Here is a 22,564-nt window from a genome sequence, read left to right as displayed (position 1 = left end):
CACAAAATAATACGTGTCTCCATTTTAGGTAATAACTATAAATTCTCTGAGAAAAATCATAGTTTATGAGGAAAGATTATGAAAGGTTAGTCAGAGCTTTAACTAAGCATTTTAGTGACAGACAAAATTCTTCTAAGATCTGCCCTCCACACTATGTAGTGGCTCTGTCACAACTCAACATAGATAAAACTGTAGTGTAAGCAAGCAACTTGTGATGTTTGTGCACCAACAGGGACTGAAGCAGTCACCTCTCTTATTTAAATTTCTTATGTCCGAAATGCATGTGTTCTTGAAAAGCGTAATTTCGTTTCCACCCAAACTGGGCTCTAACCATATAGGTCTACTCTCATGCTCTGATGATCTGGTGTTGGGCGCTAGGTCCACAGGGATTCACTAGGCTCATTCCCAACAAGGAGAGAAAGGTCTGTCGAGGGACCAAAGCTGGGGCAGGAGTGTTTAGTGCTGATACTTGACAGTAAATCGCTATCGAGTCCTGCAGAGTAAAGCTTTTGAGGGTATGGGAGGGATGTCGAGTTTTGACTATAGCCTAAGCGTTAGCCCCTCGTGCAGGTAATGCTTGCATTTGATGTGTAGATCTTGCTTCTGGTTAAACATTGGAGGACTATATGGGAGTGGGGGGTCGACGTGGCAGTGAATAGTGTGAGAAACCTGAAGGTGTCTCCCTGACTAAACCCCGGGAATCTGTCATCCAGGTGGCCAGGACACAGCCATCGCTATTGGATCCAGTTCCTGGGGGTGGACTACTGAGGGAGGATTACCTGAATGGGGGGGTCCTCGGGGAGTGGGAGTGGGACACTGATGGGTGGATTGAGGTATCCCCCTTCTTTCAACACCTTTTCCCCATCCTAGCATGTAAGATATTCAAAACCACTGCCCCCTCCCCCTTTTCCGACATGAACAATTTCGCACGACACACCACAGAACGGACTAACACCAGAGCTGTTTACCTGACATGTCCCAATACAAGGGTCAGGCAAATTTGGGCAATTGATCAGAATCACACACACCTGACGGCCCTTTCCCTTCCCCACATGGATAAAAGGTGCAGCAAGTGAGCATAGTACGAGCAAGTTAGACAGCACGACGAGACAGCTATCCACACCCGGCAGTACAAGAGGAGGAGAAAGGCGGCAAACATCAAGAGGCTGACAAGGAGAGACACAGCCTTGTCCTCTTCGACAAAACCCTGCGAACCCTCTGCTGAAAGAATCGTAAGGCCGAGGACAATAGCCCAAGTATGCTGCAGCAGATATCAATGGTACACATAGCGTATCAACGCTGATAAGCTGGAGCGAGGGAGACTCCTGCTTCTGTGGTAACGGCCTTGACTCCAGTTAAGAGGAACGCCAAGTGTTTCATCACAGCCGGTGAGTCGAGGGGAGAGCCGATAAAAACCGGGCTGTGGTGAATTAAAGTCGCAAAGTGAGAAAAGCGTAAAGTACTGTGACATTGTAAAAGGGAGACCAGCTGCACAAGGGGGCCAGCACCACGTGGGTGCTGCTTGCAGAATCCTTGGTCAGTCCTGGTCTGAATGAAACTAGAGATACCAGAAGGCCATACGAGAGCCGCAAAGATAAGTCAAAGTGGTCATACTGTGGAAACAGAAAAATTGATATGAGGCCGGGAAGCCCAAAGGAAACACACCAACACAGGTTACAAAGAACATACAAAGCGCTTTATTCAAAGATACAACAATGACCAAAAGTCAATTGACAAACGGATAGCTATTCGGCCCTCAGAGTAACAGAACGAACTATCAACGGTAGTTCGCCGTGTTAGTGTGAGAGACCATACATTGGGATACTCGGGTTTTTATACTTTTTATCCAGCTCTGGCCAACCCCCTCGCGGGTTAACCATTCTTAGAACCAGGCCTAGAGTTCGTTGCCAGGTCGATCCCATAATGTATGCATTTCGATCAGTTTCACTGATACAGTTGTTCATTTACACATAGGTCAGTGAGGGGACAAGGTCTCAGTTCGCGACCCCAACAAGTGGCCTGCAGGCATATTACTTATTCATGTGTGCGGAGGTCACAACGGCCAGAATCCCACTCGAAATGTCATTCGGCCTCCATTTTGTTGTTCAGGGTGACTTCCACACTACAAGAGAACCTAAAATGGTGGCTAAATCCAAGATGGCGATTCACACAATACATTAAGGTCAAGACCTTGCCGCGGAATCTATTTACACGATGTTTTTAGACAACTTGGCGTAGGCCAACATACATTCAAACAATGCGATATGAGGTATAATATTATTTCGATTTCGACAGACCCTACTTTTGGCCTATGCCAAGTGCTAAACATCATTCCTAATACTTTTGAAAATAACTCCATGTGTTATCATCCATAGATTCCGCATCATTGCCTGTAATGTCTATAGCCATAAGGTCGTTCATAAAAACCTCTTGTAGCATGAATTCTTTAGATGCTGTATCTGGGGTATATATTTTATGTCTATTGCGCTCACTGCTTGAGCACAACACCCCCCTATCATTCCACACATACTTGGGAGGCATTGAAAACAGCAACAAAGGAATAACAGAATCCCTAAAATAACCAGAATAACGGAAAGCACCTTCCAACCCCAAGATCGCAAAGAATCCCAGAACCAAGTACTAAGGTTCCAGTCTCCTACAGGGATATGGACTTCAGAACTGAGAGTATGTAAGTTCTGAATTGCTTTAAAAATTGTTGGCGAGGAGTCTGGTACGAAAACACAACAAGCGGACCCCACTAATTTGCATACTCCACCTCGTTCTGCCAAGATGACATCTAATGCCATCCGATTTTGAAGTGCTACCAATCTTATTGCCTTTTGCTCTAAGGTCATATTGTAGAGTATGTCCGTGGTCCGGTTGATCGTTCTCTCCAGTACCCTTGCTAATCCCCTAATGTTCTCGTGAGTTTGCTATTTGTCCCCAAAAGGGCACAACTGATTTCGCTATGTCCCCCAATACTTGCCCAGGGGTATCTCCGTTGCCGTCTCGCCGCGGGCGAGCCTTAGAAATCTCTAATGTACTTGCTACAAATACCCCGGGTAACAATATTCCTAAATAACAGGTTCCCTGCCAATCCTTGGGCAACCAGGGAAATGCTAGACTACCACAAACAAAATAAACAGCCCCCCCTACATACAGAGGCCTGTTTTCCCCAGTCAAATTTACAATGTTTTTACAAGCTTCAAAATCTCCCATTGGCCTAGTGCCATTTCTCTGTACACAGAAGGAACTGAGTCAGGACTGTGATTTATAGAATAAGAAGGAGGTACAGCGTCCTTATTGCCTATCGGAGCCATTTTAAAGGAAATCAGAGTTTGAAAAGGAAGAGATAGTTTGTCAGACGGCCTAATAGAAGCGACGTTAGGTTTACTTCTATTTGCGAAAAGCGAGCATCCCAGGGGAGTCAATTCACGTTTCTCGAAATCATTTAAATTAGTTCCATCAAAGTTCCCTGAGATGCTATCATTCCAACGGCCAAAGAATAGTGCTCTAAGAGAGACATAGCAAGCAGTCGTTAAAGGTAGAGGATGTATATACCATCCCAGTCCCTTGTTACCATGTTGTGGTAAATGGGTACAAATCCAACAATTACTCTTATTAAAAATGGCATGAGTAGCATTCATTACTATCATCAGAGTGTTATTATTGTTATTATGATACTTTTGTCTATGTTGGGAGTCTCTAGGGGACAGAGTGTGAAGGTGTACAGAGGGAGTCAAAACAGTTGGTACAATCTCGGTCGGTAATAAAGGTTTCAAAGGATAGATTTCTTCAAAATACCAAAGTCCTACAGCAGCAGTTGCAAAAATAACAATAATCATTATCAACACACAACAATACGTTTTCGGGGCCCAGGCACATTGTTCATTGTTCGATTTGGTCACCCTCTTATTTACAAGTTCAGTACGGGGAGCAGCGGTGAAGGTGGCAGGCATTGTAGTTTCTCAATCGACGGCCCCAATGTTCGTTGCTGGCGACACTACGGTTGCGTGATTTCTTAGTCCTTCCCAACCCTAGGCAGCAGAATCCCTTTTTGTTCAACAAAACTTTCTCATAACAAGACAATTTTTTCCAATCACTTCCTTTTTTTCCAGATGCACGAAACTCGTGCCGTAGTTCTATTTCCTTGGTCGAAGGTTGTACCTGATGGTACCCAAAATTGTCTGGTCCGGAAGCAAAGTATCGTCACTTCCTGAGGGAAGCGACGTGTCGGTGGCGACGGAAGTCGCAGAGCTCGAAACAGTGTTTTCCGGAAGTGATTTTTCAAAAGAGTGCGGAGACGAAATGGACTGTTCCCCAAGCTCCTCAGGCTCAGAGAACTTCTCCGACGCACTCACAGCGCTGTTTGCTACTCCAAGATCAGAGACTGTAGCATCAGCGAGGGGTTCTGCTTCTTCTGTAGCGTGTGGCGTCGGGTGAGGAAGTTTTTGACGTGCGTCGCGTGAATCCAGTTCTTCTTTCCAGCCAGCCGCACTGCTGTCCTGGTGACCAATAACACCTGATGGGGTCCCCGCCAGCGAGGCACGAGACAGGAAGACCTCTCGTAGGCCTTCACGAGGACCCAACTTCCAGGCTGTATATCGTGCCCTGGGCCCGTGAACCGTACAGGTAAAGCAGAGTGCACCTGGTGATAAATGAAATACAGGTTTTTAGTTAACTGGTTACAGTAGTCTACAAGCAATACATTTTCCACCTCTCTCAGAGCTTTAGGTTTCGGGGGACCCCAAGTGTTAGCAGGTCTCCCCATCACTACTTCAAATGGAGAAAGCCCAGTTCTAGTCTGAGGTGTGGTACGCATAGCTAATAACACAATAGGCAAAGCATCTGGCCATTTTAGTTTGGTATCAGCACATGTTTTTGCAAGTTTATTCTTTAAAATACCGTTGTGTCTTTCCACCAACCCAGCACTTTGAGGATGCCTAGCTGAATGAAATCGTTTCTCAATACATAGGGATGCACATATTTGCAAAATTACTGCTGCGATAAAGTGAGGACCATTATCCGACCAGATTATCCTCGGGAGCCCAAATCGAGGAAAGAATTCTTTTACCATAATCTTTGCAGTGGTCATGGCCTTAGCATCTTTGACGGGGAAAGCCTCGACCCATTTACTGAAGGCACAAATAATTACAAGAACATATTTTAGATTATTACATCGCTCCATTTCAATAAAATCAAAGTGAATGACCTCAAAGGGGACAGAAGGGGGCCCAAAACTTCCCCTCGGAGTCACTGTCCCCTTACCCACATTGTGCTGCAGGCAGATCATACAGTTTTGGACGTGCCTCTTTGCAGTGTCCAGAATCTTGTCATTCACCCAAACCTGTTCTAACATTCTCGTGATCTGCTGGGCACACACATGCGTAGGACTGTGTGCCATCGTAACCATTGCCAATACATAAGAATCAGGAAGCAACCATTTCCCTTCGGATGTATCCACCCAACACCCTTCGTCATCCAGCTTCCCCATTCCTTCAGCCCACTTTTTAGATTCCTCCATCGTGGCATCAGTTTGAATATCTCGTACAGACCGAACACCTTCATCCATTATGCAAGCATCTCTCATTTCCCTCGAGGCATACATGTCCGTGCTAAGGTCTGTGGCCGTTTGTCTGGCTATCAAATCCGCAAAAGCGTTGCCTTTGCCCACATCATCTATGACCTTGCGATGTGCTGCACATTTCATGATCGCTAATTGTTTAGGGAGTGAGAGTGCCGAAAGTAATTGCACTATCAAGGGGCCATGCTGAATCTTGGTCCCATGTGAGGTCAGGAACCCTCTTTCCGACCAAAGCTTTCCAAAATTGTGAGCCACCCCAAATGCGTACTGACTATCAGTATATATATTGACTCTATGCCCTTGGGAAAGTTCACAAGCTCGGGTCAACGCTATAATCTCTGCGGCTTGCGCGGAGTTATGCGAAATTCTCTTAGTTTCGACAACTTTGCTCAATGTAGTAACTGCATAAGCAGCTGTAGATGTACCATTCGAAAGTTTGAAGCAGGAGCCATCGCAAAACAGCTCCCCTTCTGCATTGTCCAAAGGAGTATCTATGAGATCTATCCTGCCCTTTGTTTCTTGTTCAGTGGTATACAGGCAGTCATGTAATTCTTCGTCACCGCAAACAGTGTTTTGCGGGAAAGGTAAGAGTTCAGCCGGATTAAGAACACAACACCTCTTAATTTGGATGTGAGGGGCAAACAGAATTAGTTCATACCTTGTTAACCGTGCTGAGGTGAGGTGTTGCGTTTGGGTTTTGTTCAATAGAATATCAACAGAGTGAGGTACCATCAAAATCAAATCATGGCCTAGGACCATTCCCTCACTCTGTTTTACAGACGCGGCAGCAGCAGCGACAGCGCGCAAACATCTTGGCAAAGCGCATGCGACAGGATCAAGGGCGGAGGAGTAGTAGCCGCACGGCCTATTCTTCCCTCCGTGTTCCTGTGTTAACACAGCCAAAGCACATCCATCACATTCATGCACAAACAACACAAAGGCCTTGTCATAATTTGGAGTACCCAGAACCGGTGCCGAACAGAAGCTCAAATGATCGTTGATGTTCCGATTCCCATGGCAGTGGCAGAGAAATGCCCTTCTTCGTCAAAGCCAACATCGGTTTTATCACTAGTGCGAAATTCGGGATCCACAACCTACAGTAAGAAGCCATACCTATCAGGGCTCTGACTTCCTTCTGTGTATTTGGAACAGACATGCCAGAAATGTGTTTTATTCTTTCAGGTGTCAATCTTCTCCCCTCCTTTGACAGGAGGTAGTCTAAATAGGCAACCTCCTGACAACAATATTGACATTTTTTTAAGCGAAGCTTTGTGACCATTTTTAGCTAGATGAACAAGCAACAGTATAGTGCCTTCTTTACAGGCATTCTCAGAATCTGCAGCCAAAAGCAAATCGTCAACATATTGAAGCAACGTGCAAGTAGGTGGCAATTCAAGGGTGTCGAGCTGCTCTTTCAAAGCGCTACTATAAATACTGGGACTTTCAGTATACCCTTGAGGTGCCCTTGTAAATGTAAATGAGCGTCCCCCCAAGGTGAACGCAAACAGATATCTGCTTTCTTTATGTATAGGGATGCTAAAGAAAGCGTTTTTTAAATCCACAACGCTGAAGTGCGTAGCCGTAGCAGGGATCATTGTCAATATCGTCGTCACATCGGGTACAATAGGAAATTGTGGGGCGACCACTCGGTTAATAGCACGAAGATCAATTATAAACCGGTATGGAATTGCATTGTCGCCTTTCTTATATACGGGCAAGATCGGACTGTTACACAAACTACCTGTAATCTCCTCGATCACCCCACGATGTACAAAATCGGAGACAATGCATTTCAAAGCACGTTCAACTTCGACTGATATTTTATACTGCGGGATGCGTGGCAGTTTCACCCCATGTTTCAGGACTATTTTAACGGGCTCAATCTGTAACACTCCGACATCATTGTCGTCCACTGCCCACAAACACCACAAACATTCCGGGACAATGCTAAACTCGGGAGGTAAAGGTCGAATCAGAAACTGAGAATTAGGAAGTTGCTGTGGTGAAACCGTCAGCTGTACTCCATCCGAAGAACAATTACTTACTGTGTTCAATTTCTTTAACAAATTCAACCCCAGCAAATTCTCTCCACAGTTTGAAGTGAGAAGAAAGGGACAATGGTCCGTAAAGGGTCCCAAAGAAAGGGATACCGGTACAGAAACCGGACAGACAGATGGTACACCAGAAAACCCTACGGAAACATTTGTTTGCCCTGACAGTGGGATGTTTGGAACCCGAGAATGATCAATGGAGCACTTCTGTGCTCCAGTGTCAATCAAAAACTGGTGTTTCCTATTCCCTACTAATAATTCAACGTAGGGGCCTTTCTGATTAACGGGAATAGGTGAAGGTTCCAAACCCTGCTTTGGGCAATCCTAATGAAATAGAGCCTCGTCAGAAGAAAGCTCTTCAGAAAGGTAGGCAGCAGAAGGGTGATCAAATATGTTTCTCGAGTCCATACTCGAGGTCTGATTTTCCCGTGAAAAAGGTTGCTGAGAATCTTGTAAAAGCTGACCTCTATCAGGCCCCCCTGCTCCAGGGCGGCCCCTAGGTCGTCTACCCATACCCCCAAACGCACTGCTTGACCTCTAGCGAAGGACAGGGCACTGTGCTCGCCAATGACCTTCCTGGCGGCAATAAGCACATTGATCAATATTCACAGGACTCAGAGGAGCATTTCCTTTTGGAACGTATTGACCTCTAGTCTGTGTCGTACCTCCTCTGGGGTTTCTAACAATTTGCTGCAATAATACTTTGGTTTTCAAATCTCCCTTTCTCTTTTCAATTTTCTCCTTCTCATTATTAACACGGTTCTCATAATACTGAGCCATGTGCAAAACCTCAGGCCGTAAGCTTGTCCCAAATAATCCTTTTTTCTGGAATTATAGTTTTTAGTTTAGCGACAATCCTATCAGGTAAAGTAAGTATTACCTGTGGTGGTTTCTCACCAGCTGGTCTTTCTCCATCAATTCTAATCATATTTGCCCACGTATCTCCCAGCCCCGGCACATCATCTATTGTCCGAACCTGTTTCCATACATCTACGGGTAGGAGTACAGGGAATAACAAGTCAATGTCACTCAAGGTGAACACAGAGGACTGTAAAACGGACTCTATTTCTTTGTAAAACCCCGTCGGGTTTTTCCTAATATCGGGAACTGATTGTCTAATTGTGTTTACTTCCTGTCGTGAAAACGGGACGTGAACAAATTGTGATACTTAATGTGCAGGGATATCCACAGCGGGGGCACCAGTCCCAGCGTTGGCGGGGATCTCAACTTTTGGGACAAAGGTCGGAGGAACCTCTCTAATAGGCAACTGAGATATAGGTACCTCCGGCCGCTTACTAAGCAATAGAGCCAGGTCGAGCGCTAGGGCAGCTTTAGAAGTGTCGGGCGAAAAAGCCCTTTTACGAATCCCCAATAATTCTATGGGGCAACTAACCCTCTTCCTTACACATTCCTCTTGCAGGTGCTGTACCATCACCTGAATTACCTTTCTTTGCATTTCTACTGTATACTGACTATACGTGTCATACACTTCGTCTGGCGGTATCGATGAATCCGAGATCCATCGAACCGCATCTTTAGTACAAATTCGTATTTCCCCAGGTGCCGATCTACGGCACGGAAGGAACCGTTTCTGTACATATATTCTATCGTCTTCATCATCCTCATCTCGTGATTTTTCAAAGTCTTTCCTAAACTCAAACAATTTTTCAACATGTCCATATACTTTCTGCTCCGTGTCCCTCGAAAGTGCCAAAGCATTCAGATCTCTCACCCCTTGTGGAAGATCTGAATTTTGTAATCTACCCCACATCACACACAAATGAGTCCCCAGTCCTTCAATAAAAACATTTTTCTCGGGAAAACTATTCAAATTAGATAATGTGGAAAAAACATTAACTTGATCACCTTTCTCCATGCAATGCTTAGCCCATGCAAACAATTCCTGTTTCTTATCTGCAGAAACAGTACTACGGGTCACAATCTTTGATCCTGCACCTGGATCGACTTCAGTCAATACGGGGCCACTCGGGAGCGGAGGTATAGGTAAATTTAACAAAGGTGCGACTATCGGTGCAGAGGGAAGGGGCGGTGCGATAGGCGGAGGAACAACAACCAAAGGACTAGGAACAATAGGTTGTATAGGGGGAACAGGAATAACAACAGGAGCGACAACAGGAACGGGCAGAGCGCCCAAAATAGGGGCATACGGAGGTGGCGCTGAGGCATCGGGCCTGCATTCATTTAATAACTTCTCAATAAATTCCTCAGAAACATGAAAATCTTTAGAGGGGTAAATTTTTTGGATTCCGAGTGAAAAGGCTCTATCCATATTTTTAACTAATTCTGACCGCTTTTCTTTATCATATAATAATGCCTTTTCAGCGTTTGTTTTATGACGACGTGCATGTTTATCCGTACTTTTAAGCTGCTGTAATGCTTCTTTCTTCCAATTCTGTAACACATCAAAGGCTGCTGGTCTAGCCTTTTTCTTTAACAAGATCGATTCTAAGTATTCAATACGGGGGATCTCGAAACTACCGTTGATTGGCCACTGAAATTCGGAGGCATGTCTGGTCTGTCTGTGCCAAATATCATTAAATACTATACTTCCAATGCCATGCTTACAGTACATAGTACACGCCGGCGACCCCTCCTGTGGTGCCGGGCGGCTAAATTCCAAGGATTGTCGATCGCTGCGGAACAGAGCCCTAAAACAGCTAGACAATTTCCCAGGCATTTCACAAAAAATTGGTGTTACCTGGTTCAATAATTGTGTCTGCAGATACAATACGCCAAATTCAAATTGTCAGGGTTAAATTAAGAGCCGGGTCATGACTGCACCTGACCAAACCTAAGGAGGACCGTACGGTTTACCAAAGAACTTACCTAATGAATTTTACCTTGTGTTTGGTGGTTTCGGCAAATCTGCCCGCCTCAAAATTGGACCCTCGTCAAGATGCCGTGTCAGACCACACGACTATCGTCCAAGGATCGGATCGTGCAGCGCTGCCGAGGTATCGCGTCTCGATCGGTCGGGCCCGCAGAATCACACCGTCCGATCCCGGTTCGATAGTCTGCGTCAACCTTCAATGATCCGGCATCAATCTTGAGGGTCCCTATTCGGGCGCCAACTGTGGAAACAGAAAAATTGATATGAGGCCGGGAAGCCCAAAGGAAACACACCAACACAGGTTACAAAGAACATACAAAGCGCTTTATTCAAAGATACAACAATTACCAAAAGTCAATTGACAAACGGATAGCTATTCGGCCCTCAGAGTAACAGAACGAACTATCAACGGTAGTTCGCCGTGTTAGTGTGAGAGACCGTACATTGGGATACTCGGGTTTTTATACTTTTTATCCAGCTCTGGCCAACCCCCTCGCGGGTTAACCATTCTTAGAACCAGGCCTAGAGTTCGTTGCCAGGTCGATCCCATAATGTATGCATTTCGATCAGTTTCACTGATACAGTTGTTCATTTACACATAGGTCAGGGAGGGGACAAGGTCTCAGTTCGCGACCCCAACAAGTGGCCTGCAGGCATATTACTTATTCATGTGTGCGGAGGTCACAACGGCCAGAATCCCACTCGAAATGTCATTCGGCCTCCATTTTGTTGTTCAGGGTGACTTCCACACTACAAGAGAACCCAAAATGGCGGCTAAATCCAAGATGGCGATTCACACAATACATTAAGGTCAAGACCTTGCCGCGGAATCCATTTACACAATGTTTTTAGACAACTGGGCGTAGGCCAACATACATTCAAACAATGCGATAGGAGGTATAATATTATTTCGATTTCGACAATACAGGAGGGCAAGCAAAATCCCTGTAAAGTCGAAAGCCTTTGACCTAAGAACTGTGAGAAAGCAAGGGAAGTGAATCCCGCAAACATTTGTGAATGTGAAGTTGGCAAGAGTGAGCTCGGAAGAGGGATGCTGACAAAGAGGGGGCAAAGTCTAAAGTCCCAAGAAACAGTGTGTTGACGGAAGTGAACCCAGCCGAAGGATGTCCACTGGAACTGTTTAAAAAGACATTGGGATTTGTAAAGGGTCAGCGCCCGGAAGAGAGGGACCAAGGGGAGAACCCGTCACCCGAGAAAAGCCATAGTGAACCCTGTGGAGGTAGGCTGAAAACAAAGAGGGGTCTGCGCCCAGAGTGGGTGATTTCATGACCCGAGAAATACATGGAACAAAACTTTGTGTTTGTTTGTTGTTTTACTTGGTAAACCAATCAGGCCCATGGGATCAGGAAAATCAACCACTGAAGGCCTTGATATTGATAGGAACTATTTACGGGTCAGCACGCGGTAAAGGGGTCCTAGGGTGACTAATTCTCACCCTAGGTAAAGCCAGGAAACGAACTTTCATTTTGTTGAAGGAACGTTTGTTTTGTTATTTGAATAAATCAGGCCGTCGAAGCCAAGAGACTTTCAGGAGAAACGAGAGTTGACCATCAACAGCCCTGATTGCTGCAAGTGGAATTGACTCGTGCTGGGAAAGCTCAAGTGTGTGCTGTGCTCCAAGATCCCACTTTACCCTGTGCTCAAAACGTGGGGAAGGAACACTCAGGCTACCACATGCTGACATATTATTTGTGAACACTTCTTACTTTTCTTGAGAACTATCACACACCCTTTTTGTATTAGTTGTAAGGTTTGCAATAGGTTTCTTAAGTATAGGCCCTTTTGATTTTACATGACACCACTAGGATTACCTTATTTTCATTTGATGGTCGACGTTTGCTCTCATCTTAGATTTAGGTTTAGATTAGGCGTCTTTCCAACCTGCATACAGTTTAATAAACACCCTTGAACTGTGATCACTTGTGTCTGTCTTTACTGTTGCCACCATGAGTTCCTTACAATAGTTAGCGTAAATAGTAATAAGTAGAAGGATTCCTATACCCAGGAGGATCCTGAACACTCACTTATTTGTAAATCAAAGCATATTGCGGGCTGGGGCTCTTTGGGTTTTACCCTGAATGGGTCTTCCAGTAGGGTGTCTTATTAACTGATAGATTATTGAAGTATTGAACAAATTCGAAGTTAACGCCTGATAAATAATTGGAACATGACTAACTTTTACATTTATAAAATGTTGGAAACAGATTTTAAAAGGCAATACATGCCTAAATGTGTTACTTTTAGAATGCATTTCATGAATATAGAATATAGTATGTATGCATGCATAGAACATTTCAAGCTATTAATCTTGGAGAATATATCAATTTATTTGTAAGTATGTATTTTGTCTTTTAACCTTTTAGCAAACAATTTATAGAACCATAATACGTTAATATTGGATATAACTGTGGTGTGAGAAAGCACATTGTGATGTTCGTCCACCTTTGTTAAAGTGTGGCAGTTAATTCATGGACCTGGGTGGAAGCTCACATATGCCCAAGAGGCTGCACGTAGTTTATATTAAACAGGTTTCACACATAATATACCTAAATTGGCAAGTAGGTTTCCTCTCTGTTATTGTACCTACTGGATATCTCAAAGAAAGTTCTTGGAAACCGATTCTTGGGTCTTAGCAAAAACCCAGCACTGTTTCTCAGAGTTTAACCTCCACAACTATGCTCAATTTATGGATGTAAAAATGCAGGCTTGTTTCAATTTCACAGTGGACTATTTTCTTGGATTGTCAATGAATTAAGCAGTGAAGCTTTGCCACTTTTCAAAAGAATGAAGTTATGATGGGTGAGATGTACTGCACGATTTTAATTAGTGCTCTCTTTCCCACAGGGGGCGATGGCCAACTGGATCCACTTTGTCAAGAAGCCAGAGCAGCTGTCCTAAACGCCTACTGATAGAAATTACATGCTGGTTCGCCCGATGCTAAGCAGAACAATTTTCTGGTGCTTTTCAGAATAAAAGAACATTGCCCACAGTGAAGTAGTCCATGCAACTGTCCATGTTATTTCGATGCCCATTTACTTTTTTGTGCAGGGTGTTCTCATCGGATTCTATAACATGATATTGATCATCTGATCTGTGCTTTCCTTTGGTGGGAATCTGATTGATCCACCCTCCCGTCTATCCCTCTCACCACCGCCCTCCTATCCTTCTCTTGAGTCCAAACTTTGTAGGAAATTAATTCTCCATCATGTACTGAAAACTATGTTGTATGGTTTAGTCACACATTTTTTGCTATACCTCTGTGTACCGGCTACAAAATAACTGCTTTACAATGAATGTCAAGTCTGTCTTGTTTGTAGAATGTCAAGTAAACGTCGGCTCCAGAAATCAGTCTTTGATGAATCACATTCGATACAGTTCAATGTGAGCAACTGAGAAATAATAACGTTTTGCAAAATGTGAGGTATCAGTTATCATTAAAAATTGTTGTGCATTACCCCATTTGTACTTTAACTATTTCTTTAAGTAGTACAATGGAAGGTTTGTATATAAATATATTTTCAATATTATGTACGCAGGCAGTTCTCCTGCAAGAACATGTTGTATTAAATCGATCGCTCCGTAGAGTCGGCATATTAAGACACAAAGGCGAATATTGGCATCTATTTCCTTAGTTTTAATAATCTTATATTTTTAGCATCGTCATATCAAAATTACATGTACCTTGATACATCTCTGTTGTTACCACCCATCCTAGAGATTTAACCAGTAGACATCTACATCCCACCCCCAAAATATCCTCTCTTCCAATGTCTGTGAATGCAGCATAGTCCAGTAGTCCCCAAATCCGTAGTCCTAGCCTATTGATGGTTTCCGAAAAGCCACATCGCCATCTCAAACGAATGTTCTGGTTGGTGAATCTACTGTTGCTGAAAATGCAACAGCAAATATAGTGGGAGATGAGGAGCGATATTACTTGCCTCTGTGCCTCTTAATAAAATCCTGACGAGGAGCTTTAGACATGTTATGGGACAGCATGGAAGCTCCAAAATGTAGATTTCAAGCTGTCTAATAACAACGGATGAAGCATGCACAACAGGTATTGTAAGGAACTCATGGTGGCAACAGTAAAGACAGACACAAGTGATCACAGTTCACAGGGTGTTTATTAAACTGTATAGGTAGGTGGTTGGAAAAACGCCTAATCTAAACATAAATCTAAGATGGTAGCAAGCTTTGACCATCAAACAATAATAAGGCAGTCATAGTTGTGTCTTTATCAAATAAAAGGGCCTATACTAAAAAATTGAATATTGCTAATCCTTACGCTAAATGCAAAAAGAAGTGTGGGATAATGTTCATAAGATAGAAGGAAGTGTTCACAAATAATAAGTCAGGATGCACTAGTTGGGGCCTCCCTTCCCCATGTTTTCAGCACAGGACAAGGTAGGATTTTGGAGCGCAGCACACACTCGAGCTTTCCCAGCACGAGCCAACGGTTCCGCTCTCAGCAATCAGGGCCTTTACTGGTTAAGTCTCTTTTCTATCAAAAAGTCTCTTGCCTCTGTGGACCTGATGTATCCAAAATAATAAACATAAAGTTGCTTTTCACATGTACATTGGGTGATGCCTTTTCACCGCAGGATTCCCCTCTTCCGGGCTCAGATCCTTAAAAAGTTCTTAATGATATCAGGACCATTGTTAGTTATATGTTCTTGCTTCCTAGAGCCTGACAGGTTCAAAGTACCAAAACAAGAGTTCAACAAAAGTTATAGGGCCTCATTACACGGTAGGCAGTAAGGATTTACCGGTACCGGTATTTTACCGGTACCGGTAAATCCTTACCGCCTTACTACGAGGTCCCTTTGCGGGTTGGGGATTTTAACGCCTGATTTTTGCAGGCGTTAAAAACCAACCCACAAAGGGACCCAGGGAGCCAATTACGGTACCGCAATTTGCGGTGCCGTAATTAGCACCTTCCCCATTCCCATTATGCCCTATGGGGCAAAAATGGGAATGGGGAAGGGCAATGGTGGAAGGGGGAATTACCGTCCCTCCAACCTTGAAATAGGGCAGTAATTCCCCTTTCCACCAAGGCGGTGCAGGTATTTTACCGGCATGAACCATGGCCCTAATTGCGCCATGGTTCACCACCTACCGTGTAATGAGGCCCATAGAGTTCTTCTCTGGTTGTACTTGGGTGTTAGCTCTTCACCCCTGGGTCCCCCCTCTTCCGGGTTTAAACCCCTCTCGAATAGCAGCTTCTCTTTGTTGGGTTCACTCTTGCATGGAATGCATTCGAAGGCTCTCTGTCTTGTACTTTTCTTTGTTGCATTCATGGGTCGGTGGTCAGCCTCTATGGGGCACTGCACCAGCAGTCTACAGTGCTAGAATACACGTGTAACACGTTAGTTTCCTAACTTTATAAAAATGAATGTGCCTGTTCATTTTTATAATGTTAGGAAACTAACATGTTACACGTGTCTTCTACCGCTGGCACTGCTGCATGCTGTGGCCTCGTCCAGGGCAGTTTCTAGTCCATGTAGTGCCCAGGGCGAAACACTAGGAATGCTCCGCCCCCCCCCGCACTCCATCCCATGCGCCACTCCCACTGCATCCCATGCTCCACTCCTGCCGCACCCCGCGCACCGCTCCCACTGCACCCTGCATGCCATTCCCAAACGACATTGTTAAGGAACTCCTACCCAAAGTCAAACAGTCTGTCACACAAGGAATGAATTGCTATTTGCAACGGTGGGCCACTTTTTTACTGCTGCGCAAGACAATTTTATGCCCCAGTCCCACTTAGGCTGCAGATAATGAGGACTGCACATACCAACCAATAGACCATGAATATGGCACAGGATGCAGTATATACAACCAACAAAGAACACAAGATGCTGAAGGGGGTTTGGAGGCAACCTAAGCCAAAAGGGCAATGACAAGGAGACACCTGAATCCAATAAACAATCACTTTAACATTCTTTGCATTCTTTGAATGGCAATCAAGTGTATGCTTTGATACAGTAAAGTCGGTCTGTTGACTTGTTATAAAGATACATGGACCCGGATTATTTATTTATTTATTCATGCAAAGTTTGACAGGTACCTGCATATTTATTTATTTATGCAATGTGTGTCGCATACATTGAATAAATAAATAAATAAACCGGTTCGTAGCTTAAATAATATTTACTTAACAACACTGGTCAAAACTATTATCCGCAAAGTGAAGTAACTAATCACTAGTGCCATGGAAGTGGTTTAAAGTGTATTTGATATATAGTTTGGAAAAGAAGCAGAATGAAAGAAATAGCGCTGCTTTAAACTATTATTTTGGTCATTTTAAGGGCTTCCAGGGACGCACCATGGGCCCAAACGGGTCTCAGTTTGTACCATGTCGGGGCCACAGTGCGTCCCTGCAAGGCACGCCCACTCCCCACAGCCCACAGCACCTCCCCTCCCATCTCACTGCCAGCACAAAACCATTTAGTGACTAATGGGCCACCATTAGCAGTTTCCTGTCGGCATTGTGATAGAAGGGGCTGGTCTTAGCTGCAGAGGGACCTAAAGTGTTTTTATTTGTGTGCTTATGCCCCCCACCACAAGTGGCACGATGTTGTCAGAGGGAGCCTCTGACTACTGTAATGTCACGTAGTACTTTTGTACTACGTGACATTACAGTCGGAAGGGGCAGCACCAGCACCTGACCTGCAGAACTTTCCCCACGTCAATGCGCCGCCCCACACACTGGGGAATTCCATCCCCTCCAGAGGCTCCAGGGACAGGGGCAACTGCGTCCCCCGGGGCTATTGCCCCACGGCCAGTTGCCCGCCTCCTCCGGGCCAAGAAACGGGCCTGGCCTCGGCCCACAGTCAGGGCAGGGCAATTGGCAAATAAATTAGCAACATTTGTTGCTTTATTACCTTCCCCCAGCCCCGGGTGGCGCCGGCGCTGCTGGCGCCATCCAGGCCCATGGGCGCACGTGCGGTGTGCCCTCCTCCAGACTATGGGCGCGCACTGACACTGAAGTGTGGATCGATTGGGGCTGGCTGGTGTTGTGGGCCCCGGCCAGTACAGAAAAGAGGAGCGAGTGGGTCACTAAATCCTGAAGTTGTTCCCCTCACAAGCATACACTGCCAAGCAACAGCAGAATCAGCAAATACAAACAGTTGCTGCATCCTGCCCTCGCTGATTGGCCTTGTTTCAGGAAACCCGGCAGTAACTCCATCCTGCCGAGGCAAGCACACTTCTTTCCTCCTGCTCCCGTCCTCGCAGGTAAGGCCTATAGCTGCATAGGCATTTTATTTATTTTAAACTGGTATTGCAGAGATGACTGGGCCATACAAGAACAGCCTCTGGAGGCCACAAAGCTAGACACTTTTGTCAAGGTTCAAGTAGTCATGAAAAAGGAAGCTAGCACTGGTGGTGGACTCTCCTCAAGAGATCAAAAGGCTGGTTCTCGGAAGACCTTGGCAGAGTGTCAGCGTCAGCAGATCTTAGACAGTTGCACGTTCCAGCGGGGTTGGATTGATCAGTCGTTTGGCCGGGCCAAAATCACTTTGAGGGCGAGGCCCTGGGGGCCGGTACCACTCTTGGGCCGGTTTGGGGGTTACTATGCCCCCCTAGTTCCTGCTCCTGATCATAATGTTTGTCGTTCCCTCTTTCCTGGGCATGCACTGCTGACCTTATTTTAGTGCAAGAGTTTCATACATTTCACTGTTCGCTCAGACTTGTCTTATACTCTTCTTTGTCGTTGTGCTTCTTTTGTTTGGAATAGCAATCACGCTAGTCTAACGAGATAAACAAACACCTACACGAACGGTGTGAAGGATGGATGCAGGCGCTGGACCAAAAGCTGAGCGAAGTCTGCACAGCAGCTGGCTTGGGAAAGCGACTCAGCAAATACAGTAGAAACCGTCTCCATGGACGGATGGCCTGTTTTCTGTATAATGCAAATACCCAGACTTGCAGGATGCATGCTTCACTTTCTTTGTTCCATTGGGGGCGACATGCTGCAGCATCAATTCATGGCCTTTAAAATACCCTGCACGGTACAGCTTCCGAACTCCTTTAACACAAACGCTGGGAAATGGCCATGACTAGCTAACGCCACATTAATCAAAGCCAGGTCCCTAAGTGTTGGGGAATCACCTGCTTACACTTTCTGTCGTGTGACCAACCAGTGCGCAAAAGAGGTTTCAGAGCGTGGGGCTCTAGATGCCACCCATTTCTTTATTTGATACACCAGCAGCTAAACACACCCTGGGGAGGCAGCTCCTTCTGCATAGTCAATTTCTCTCCCAAGCTCGGGACAATGTTCTTTACCATAATGGAGAATGTGAAAAGGCAAAGGGCTGCAAAGCTGGGGTTAGGGGTGGAGGGAAAAGCACACTACGCTTGGGGTACACTGGAGATGCTTCCCCTGATACCTGCAGTACTCCAAGTTCCTTGAAATGAAATTCGTCTATACACTGCACAATGTGCAAGGGACCCTGTTATTCAAGCAGCATGCGACTAGTAATTTGCAAAAAGTAAACTTAACGAGTCCCAACAAAGGGTGCCTTGCACCCTATAAGAATTTGATTGTTTTTGTTTTTATGTTGGGATGGTAGACATCATTTTTCATTGTGATCTTACAGTTTCATAGTGCTGTCGGGAGCTAAAATGAGTGATCACGAAGGAAACATTTAAGAATTTTGAGAGTTCACGAGCATGAGCGAAACAAACCCCAACACTCGAACTGCCATTTCTCTGCCGCGGTAATGCACTGCAGTGTGTTTCACTGTAAAGTCCACATTGTAATGTCATAATTTTAGAATGCCACCTCTCCCAACATTAACATTGGGAGCTATGTTGAATTGTACATGCATGTTAACTCTCTGCATATGTTTAAAGTAGACTTTACCACTCACATGGAGTAGTGATATTGTTTACGTGTGTCTCTCCTAAATATATTTAACTTCCCGTGAAATATTTGATGCAATACATATTGCATAAATGCATGTATTTTAATGCTGAGATAGATGGGCTTGTACAGCTATCGGTGGGTATGTTGCTGGTGCTTGTTCTTGAAGGTTTGAGTAACACTGTTCAAGAACAGTTCATCAACTCTTAAGAGTGGGCAAATGTTTGAGGTTAAACGAATTACATTAGTGTAGATCTGAAATTGTCGATTCTCTGACCTGGGTCACAGCAGGCCCGGCTCCAGCAGGGGGGCAAAGGGGGCCAGGCCCCCCCAAGGCGAGCCACTGCCCCCCCCAAGGCAAGCCCCTGGCCCCCATAGAAAGCAGGGCCAGACTGGGAACCAAAAGAGGCCCTGGAAAATGTGGTCAAAGCAGCCCCATATTGCACTGCACGAGCAAGCAATATTAGTGCACAGGAAAATATTACTGCACCAAGGGGCATAATTGCAAAATAGGGCTGGTTGATTCCATCATATTAAAAACAAGCATTGGCAATGCTAACAGTTTGTGTAGGCATGGGAACAGCACTTTCCAAGCACTGCCGTATTGGTAGTAACTGGTCATTAATGGTAGCAGGTGCAAAACGGTATGAGTACCTGGGCACCTATTAGCAGTGTCTGGAAAATGCTTAATACTTATACAAAAGCCAAAACTGCTGGCTCTACCAATGTTTATTTTTAACAGGACTTAAGTGATGGCATGCATAGTGCTTATTTTTCGAGTGGCTAAAAAGCAGACCTGGTGATTACATATTTATTACACCAGTAGTAGGTTTACAGCTCCAATTAAGTCATTAACTCTCAGAAGGCTGCTTTGACAAACCACTGGCAGGCACTTTGAGTGCAAGGTTTGATGGTAAGGCTTGAATAAAGCAAAGTCAAAGAGTTCTAGGAGGAGGTGTTTTTGGCAGGAAGGGACGGGAACTGGGTGGGAATAGCCATAGGGATTATCAAGGGCATTCAATGGGTGGGCAAATAACCAAACAACACCTACACACTGGGTGTCCCTCCTCTTAGCCGATTTCCCTCCATCTTTAGTTTAATGCAATAGTTTTGGTTTATAGTTTGCGCAAGCACCATCTAGAAGCCCAAACTAATAAAAAACAGCACAGAAATGAGGATAAGCGAGTGTGTAGCGAGTATTACAGCAGAGGAATCCCACGGCATGGGGATGTGATGGAAAATGTGATTGTTAAAGCAGAGGGGAAAATATTACAGCACAGGGCTGGATGACGATTTTGGTGCAAATACATATTATGTAATGGTTGGTTAAAAATCAATAACCACACTAATACCAATACCGGCAGCAGTCCCCTTTGTGTGTTTCTAACATTACTTTTTCCCGTTCTGCTGCCAGTCCATCAGGACACCCATTTTTGTTTGTTTAATACGGGGTAGGTCACGCTACAGCACAGGGCTGGCTTTATGCAGGGCTAAGGGATTACATAATATGGAAGAGAATTTTTCTTATGTCGAAGAAATATTACAGCATGGGGCTGGGGTTTTACACACCAGGGGAACCATCGAGCAATGGTGGGCTGGAGAATTACATAGCATGCACAAGCGGTGGGTGGGGTGCTCAGCGCAGTGAGAAGACGACACATGCAGGCACCCATGAATCAGCCGTGCAGATATGAAATTACCATTGGAGTCCAGAGGATTGGGGAGATGGAGGGGAGGACAGAGAATGTGTGGAGAAAGGGGGTGGGCAGGGCATAATGTACTAGCTGACAATTGCTGAGCAAGGAGAGATTTAGTGCCGGTGTTTTTGGGGAATCACACCACACTGATATATTACAGCACACAGGGTTGGGTGTTAAAGTGCAGGAAGAGTGGTGCACACCACAGGGAGCGACTGTCCTAGCAGAAGAGGCCAATGTTACAGCAGAAAAGGGATGGTTCAGCAGACTGTGAGAATATTACAGCACGTGGCTGGAAGAGTACAGCACTGGGATAGCACACTAACCCCACTGAGAATGTTACAGCACAAGGGTGTAAGTGCCAACTGTGGGCCCGAGCCATCATCTGGACACCCCGCAACGAGAGAAAGTCTGGAATGTGTTATTGTTCTCGCAGAGACGGAGGGGCCCAGAAGCAGAGATGCCATGTTAAGGCACCCAAAATACAACCAGATAAGATAAGGGGTTGGCGGATGGGGTGCTGTACCACCCCCTGCTCTTCCCCCCACATACACAAGTCCTCCTGTCCAGAAACAGCATAACCTTAGACCTGGTTATCAGGGGCGAACTCCGGCAGCATGCAGACCTCAACACCTACCACAAGCATGAAAGATAAGACAGCGGCTGGCCAGGATTGGCAGAGCTTTGTGGGAGTGAGTGTAATGGAAGAATGGAGTTGCTTCTAGCTAGGGTTGATTTACACTGGTAGAGGTGCGTGTGAAGGAGCCACTGACTGTAATGGAACAACGGAAGGTGTCGCAGGCCAGGATGGAGGATTCATTGGCAGATCTGTGTGTGAACCACTGTAATGGAACAACGGAGGTTGCAGCTAGCCAGGATTGAGGTTCATTGATAGAGCTTTATGTGAGATACTATTATGGAACAAAAGGGGTTGTTCTGGCTAGGATTGAGGTCCATTAGCACAGTTTTGTGAATAGCTGTAATAGAAGTAAAGTGGTTACTGCTGGTAAGGGTGGAGTAGTAGTGACAGATGAACTTTGTGTTAGTTGCTGTAATGGAACACCAGGCGTCAATGGAGGTTAGTGCTGAGGCTGATTGGGAAGAGGTGCATTAGCAGAGCAGTGTGACAGCCTCTAAATGACATAGGTAGGGGCTTCTTTAGGTCATGGTAAGGTACATTTGTAGAGGTGGGTGTGAGTGGCAGAACTGGATTAGCAGTTTAGTTTGGTCTTGCATAGCAGAGCGGAAGTGCATTTTAATAGGTCTACGGGTTGCCAGTATTCCCACTACACCCCGATAACCATCCCCATTCAGTTTGGGGCTGGGGGATCACCGCACAAGGTTTGGATATTAGATAAACAGGGTGCTGTTTTACAGTATAGCGCAGGGAGGGAACATTAAAGCACAGGAAGGGGAATGTTAGAGCTTATGGAGAGCATATTACACGACCCCGGCCAGTAAATGATTACAGCACAGGGGGAACACATTGCAGCA

At 45.3% G+C, this 22,564-nt stretch overlaps 1 protein-coding gene across 1 annotated transcript in view; it reads left to right on the top strand.

Annotated features, from left to right (window-relative positions):
* C8H10orf53 (chromosome 8 C10orf53 homolog) overlaps positions 1-13,955 on the top strand; it is a 223,422-nt gene extending 209,467 nt beyond the window's left edge. The window contains exon 3 of the mRNA XM_069610813.1: positions 13,352-13,955. Coding sequence (XP_069466914.1) covers positions 13,352-13,416 — 65 coding nt within the window. The 3' untranslated portion in view covers positions 13,417-13,955. The remainder of the gene's footprint in view (positions 1-13,351) is intronic.
* Positions 13,956-22,564: the final 8,609 nt, after the last annotated feature.

This window comes from Ambystoma mexicanum, chromosome 8 (assembly GCF_040938575.1).
Source record: "Ambystoma mexicanum isolate Mex_15411 chromosome 8, UKY_AmexF1_1, whole genome shotgun sequence".
In the NCBI taxonomy this organism is placed as follows: domain Eukaryota; kingdom Metazoa; phylum Chordata; class Amphibia; order Caudata; family Ambystomatidae; genus Ambystoma; species Ambystoma mexicanum.
Note: the sequence above shows the minus strand (reverse complement) of the source record. Positions and strands in the feature narration are given on the sequence as shown.